The sequence below is a fragment of the Theropithecus gelada genome, chromosome X, assembly GCF_003255815.1.
Source record: "Theropithecus gelada isolate Dixy chromosome X, Tgel_1.0, whole genome shotgun sequence".
NCBI classification, from domain to species: domain Eukaryota; kingdom Metazoa; phylum Chordata; class Mammalia; order Primates; family Cercopithecidae; genus Theropithecus; species Theropithecus gelada.
The window spans coordinates 104875912-104881911 of NC_037689.1; the positions used below are offsets into that span (position 1 = coordinate 104875912).

At 36.5% G+C, this 6000-nt stretch overlaps 1 protein-coding gene across 1 annotated transcript in view; it reads left to right on the forward strand.

The window, feature by feature from the left end:
- Window positions 1-2688, forward strand: part of TBC1D8B (TBC1 domain family member 8B) — a 73023-nt gene extending 70335 nt beyond the window's left edge. The window contains exon 21 of the mRNA XM_025373622.1: window positions 139-2688. Within this exon, the coding sequence (XP_025229407.1) occupies window positions 139-495 (357 nt within the window). The 3' untranslated portion in view covers window positions 496-2688. The remainder of the gene's footprint in view (window positions 1-138) is intronic.
- The last annotated feature ends 3312 nt before the right edge of the window (window positions 2689-6000 follow it).

The window sequence follows — 6000 nt, forward strand, 5'->3', positions numbered from 1 at the left end:
TAATCACCAGTTCTTATAATTTCTAGGGTGAAGCTTCTATGGTACAAATCCTATATAGGAGACTATTCACTTCTAAGTTCTCTTTATATTTGCTAAGTCTAATATTCAAATGTGATATTTTCAACTTGTGTCTTCTAGTCTCAGTTTATTCAGTTTTCAAAGACCCTCTATAACTTATTTCATGAGGACCCTGAAGAAGAATCATTATATCAAGCCATTGCTGTTGTAACCAGCCTTTTACTCAGGATGGAAGAAGTTGGAAGGAAACTACATAGCCCTACATCATCAGCCAAAGGATTCTCTGGTACTGTCTGTGCTTCTGGAGGACCCAGTGAGGAAAAAACAGGGAGCCAGTGGTCATTTGCATTTGAACAGATTCTTGCATCGCTGTTGAATGAACCAGCATTGGTGAGGTTTTTTGAGAAACCCATAGATGTAAAAGCCAAGCTGGAAAATGCAAAAATTTCTCAGTTAAGGTCTAGAACCAAGATGTAAATCCCTAGGAATTGCCTATCATAGACCACCAGTTTACTAAGATTCCTGTAGCTGTCAGCTTGATTCCTGTGAGTAGGGCTCAGGGATTTATCTTGTTAAAAATGTGTCTGAAGGCCAAAATATATATCCAGAAGCACAATGCATCATTCCTTTGTTGTTGATAATGGGCTTTGTTAGCACTTTTTTAAAAAAACAAAAAACAAACAAAAACAAACCACATTTGTTATCTCAAATTTTGATGATATTCTCAAATACAAATATACTTTTTTATATTTCACAATATATGCAATATCAGGGGAATATGCTAAATGTTACCACCAGAGGGCACAAGCATATCACTTTTAGTAAGGAAATTACTAGCTTGTGTTGCTATTTACATATGAATTACTGATGATTTTGAAAAGACAGTGTTATGCTTGGGTGTTAGTGAGGCTGATATGTCATGTCAATCGATAAACCCTACTTTCCAAATTATCTAGAAGATTACCATTTGGGGCCCTTGTTTTCAAGTTATCTAACTGAAATATTATTAACTTTTTAAAGTTAATCTCATTCAGTCTTCTAGTAATAAATGGTTTTTTAAGTACCTTCTACAGTCTTCCTACCTGAGGGGTTCAGAGGCTGCTGACTCACACTGCTAACTCTGTTACTGATAAAAGCAAATCAATAACTCTAAATTCTGGGCCGATATTAAGAAAAAAACAATATTGGATTTGGATTTAAGCTGGATAAAACCAGCCTTCTGAGAAGGGCTAAGAAATGGTTCAATTAAATGTATAGGTCTTAAGAAATCACTAGAAATTCTGGGCACTACTGTTTGTGGCATTTGTCTCAGAGTAGCTTATGAGTGCTTTGGTTCTAGCTGTAGATTTTGGATTTTCACCACTCATGTGTTAATTTACATTAGATAGTAAAGAATGGCTACACTAAGACTGAATTATCTTATAGTCTGGCAAGCACATAAAGTATACTTGTATGTAATGATTGCCAAGGTAACAGAATTGCTGACATCAGTCTAAAAAGTTTTGACTATCCAATTTGATGTGTAATTTCTATATACTTTATGCTGCTTGTATTTCAATCATTACACAGACAGTCCATTTAGAGATAATGGGCTTTGTTAGCACTTAAAAAAAAAAAAAAAAAAAAAAAAAAAAAAAACAGCAAACCACATTTGTCCACTGTCCTGTGCTATTCCTACCAGGGGCAATTTATTAATCAATTGACTTAGGAAATTGGGGGAGAAATCATTCATTGGAGCATCTTTCTTTACAAAAGACGTTGGTTATAAGCTCTTTGACTTTTCTAGATGTGAAACCATGAAAGGGCAGACCTCCTTCAGAGTGACTCAAGAGGTCTCCCTTTCTTGGAGGGAGTTGGTACAGTCAGCCTTTGGGAAGAATCCACTGTGAACAAAGCTCAACACATGGGGCTTCATCGCCCATAGAATATGTTATTTTCAAAGAAGTTCAAGAATTTTCAAGTTGAGCCTTTGAAAATTCCATAAATTGGTTTTAGCTAAATACTTACCAGTAGTATCTTTAAAATGATTTAATAAACCTTGTCTTTTCAAGGAAATTACCACTTAAAGAGATAGTTGGTAAATAAACATCTATGCCTTTTCTCAGAAATGATTTGCTGAACTATGTCCATATTTTAGAGCTTAGTTAATAGTTTATATGGAAACTATTAAACATCTGCTATTATGCAATGATTGTTAAATTACACTGAAGTAGCTCCAGAAAGACACATGTATACAAGGCACTATTGTACACACTTTGTTGAATATTTTGTCAGTTGTATTTACAAAGAAAGGTACTTTCTTAAGAGCATATGTTATTAATATTTGATATGATTTTAAAGTCAGAACAGTACAGATTACTGAGTATATTTTAGCCTCGATTAATTAAAATTCAATACTGAAAGATATTTTTTGAGTTGCAAAATTTTATAAATGCAAAGCAAAAAGAAAACATTTATTTTCTGAGTCTGCAGGAGAAACAAACTAAACATTATAGATTTTTATAGCTGCTATCTTGTTAACCAAACAGGTTGTTCATAATATTAAAAATCTTATGTAGTTGTGTTAAACTGAACCAGTTCATTATACCTTATACATTAAATTAAATATGTTATAAGGTGGCTTTACTTGTCTTTATAAAAATAAATATTATATCTACTAAACATGAAAAATGGTTTACTTAAAAAGATTAATATTGTTTATCATGATACCTTTTTTTCCTTTTTCTTTTCTTTTCTATCTTCTTCTTTTTTTTTTTTTTTTTTTTTTGTCTTTTTATTGAGACAGGTCTCATTCTGTCACCCAGACAGACAGCTCTCATTCTGTCACCCAGATTAGAGTGCAGTACAGCCTTGATCTCTCAGGCTCATGCAGTCCTCATATCTCAGCCTCCCAAGTAGCTGAGACCACAGACACACACCACCATGCCTGGCTAATTTTTTTTTTTTTTTTTTTTGATAGAGATGTGGTCTCCCTATGTAGCCCAGGCTGTTCTCAAACTCCGAGGCTCAAGCAATCCTACCACCCCAGCCTCCCAAAGTGTGAACTACAGGTGTGAGTCACCATGTTCAGCCTTTTTTTTTCTTTTTCTAAATTTCAGTTCACACAGAACTATGATATATTTTTACTTACACTTAACTCAGATATCACTTGAGGACTTCCCTCTTGTATCAGAATTCAATTGCAGAGAACTAGTTCACTCTAGTTAGTTTAGTCAGGAAAAGATTGATTACTGGATATCAAGTGGCTTACATAATTACCAGGAGGATAGACTAACTTGAGCTTTCAAGAACAACTTCCAAAGACACACCACTATCAGGCCACCAAGGGAATTGCTAACTCTTCAGTGATAAGGACACTGCTACTTCCTATTGCTGTCATAAAAAGCCATCATTACTGCTGCTACCTCAGGAACCATGCTTCAACTGCTGTGATTTACACTAGCAAAATAGATGGCAGGCACCCTGCCTCTCATCACCCACAAACTCATGACTAAATTGCAATAGAACAGCCAAACATCTTCACAACTATGTTTAACAGCAGAAATGGCAGAAACATAGCCAACACCTCACTCTTGTCATTCAAGTCTCACATGTGTGCATCTGATTAGCCTCTAATAAATCCAGAATCCTAGTTGCAGAGGAATCTGGGAAATTTAGCTTTTTAGCCTCTACAGTATAGAAAGGCAAACTAAGAGGGTGGAAAGCAAATTAAACAGTGTGTTTGTTTTCTATTGTTGCATAACTAATTCCAGCACACATTTATTATCTCACCATTTCAGTGGGTCAGGACTCTGGGCTCAACTTATCTCGACCTTCTGCTTAGGATCTCACAAGGCTGCAACCAAAGTGTCAGCCAGGATGGTTCTCATGTGAAGGATCATGTAAGGAATAATCCACTTCCAGGTTCACTCAGGCTGTTGGCAGAATTCATTTCCTTGTGGTTTCCGGTCTGGGGCAACAGCTTCTTGCTGGTAGTCACTTGGCAGCCACCATCAGCTTCTAGAGGCTTCAGTCAGTTCCTAACAGCTGCCCTCACCTTCTGTGAACAGTTCTCTGCCACATCGGCTTCCCCCAAAATGGCCACTTACTTTATCAAGCCAGCAAGGGAAGTCTCTAGAGCAAATCTGCTAGCAAGACAGTGTCTTCTATAATGTAACATAATTACAGCCATGACATCCTATCCCCTTCACCATGTTCTGTTGGTTAAAGGCAAATCACAGGTCCTGCGCACACTCAAGGGGAGAGGAGCAAGATTGATGCATGTGACACTGGGGCCCTGTAGCTCCGGTCCCTAAAGGCAAGGCAGATTATTCCAGTAACTACATTCCTAGGCATATAACCATCAAAAGAAGCACATTTTATCCTATCTCTCACATTATGCTGCAGTTTCCACTTCTGTCATCAGAACTACATATTTCTCCCATCCCAGAAACATCAAGCAATGTATTTCCCAGCTCCTAATTCTACTTGTCTTCCTTTTGCAGGTAATGCCATTTCTTTATGACTACTTTTAAGGTCTTGATCTTTCTAGTGTTCTACAGTTTCCTATGATTTATCCAGCTTTAAAAAAAATCCTGTTTTAGATAAATGATTAAATTTTGATAATTGAATATCATTTTCTAAGACCTCTCTACCTTCGGCATAGTCCAAACAGGCAAGTTAAAGGAGGGTATGATAGAAATCACCCCCACCTGCCATACACACACGTTCTTCAAATCTTTGGTACACACTCATCTCTGTGATTTCCCTAGACAGACCCAACTAATTCTACTTGGCCCTTTCTACCACAAAAAGTTCTTACTACACTGATCAGGGAGCAGATGTAGTATATCTATCAGTTGCTGCTTGTGGCTATTTCAAGTTGTGCATTCATGAACCAGGAAATAGCTATATAATATATTTGCAAATACACTAGATCCATTGTAGACTGATTCAAGATAAAACTGTATCTCTTGACTCCATAAGCCCTGCCTCTGACCACTAGTTAACCACTGTGTTCTAACCCCTTCTAATCTCTCCCAGGAATGAATGTGAACTCAGAGTCAGTGTCAAATAATCTCTGAAAGTCCAAGTCATTTGCCCAGTGCAAATTACCCTGGTAAATGGCTCCTCTTCCTAAAAGAAGATTTACAACACATGCTCATGGTGTTGCAAAATCCTTCCTTAAGGTTACCTGGTTTTCCTTCAGGAGCCTCTGAGTGTGTAAACTGACTCAGGTCTGCAAATTGGGTGAAAAACCTTAAATCTCCATAATGATTACTCAAATTAGATCTTTGTTCACCAGACTGCAAATATTTTGCCTATACAAATAAAGTAGGAATTAGTAGGCTACCATTTATTTTAGTCTAAGAGACCTGAAGAAAAATTAGCCACTACCAAACATCTCTGTAATTCAAAACATATAGGTTACTTCCTTGGCCATGCTCTTATCATGCTCACCATGCTCACCTCATCTCTAGTCATTAAGTTCTACCACTTGGTCTCTGCCATTCTAGGTTCCCATTATTCTCATAGGAATTAGCAAGTTCCTGACAATGGCAGCATGAACTAAGAAATTAAGGAGACCTACAAATAATATTGTTAAAATGCTCATACTACCCAAAGTGATCTACAGATTCGATGCAATTTATATGAAAAAATGACATTCTTCATGGAAACAGTAAAAAAAAATTAAAATTCATGTTTGACCACAAAAGACCATGAATAGCCAAAGTAATCCTGAGCAAAAGGAACAAAGCTGGAGGTGTCATACTACCTGACTTCAAAGTATACTACAAAGCTATAGTAACCAAAACAGAATGTTACTGGCACAAAAACAGACACATAGACCAATAAAACAGAATAGAGAACACAGAAATAAATTTATGCATTTATAGCTGACTGATTTTCAACAAAGACACCAAGAACATACATTGAGGAAAGGATAGTCTTCAATAAATGGTATTGGAAAAACTAGATAGCCACATGCAGAAGATTGAAACT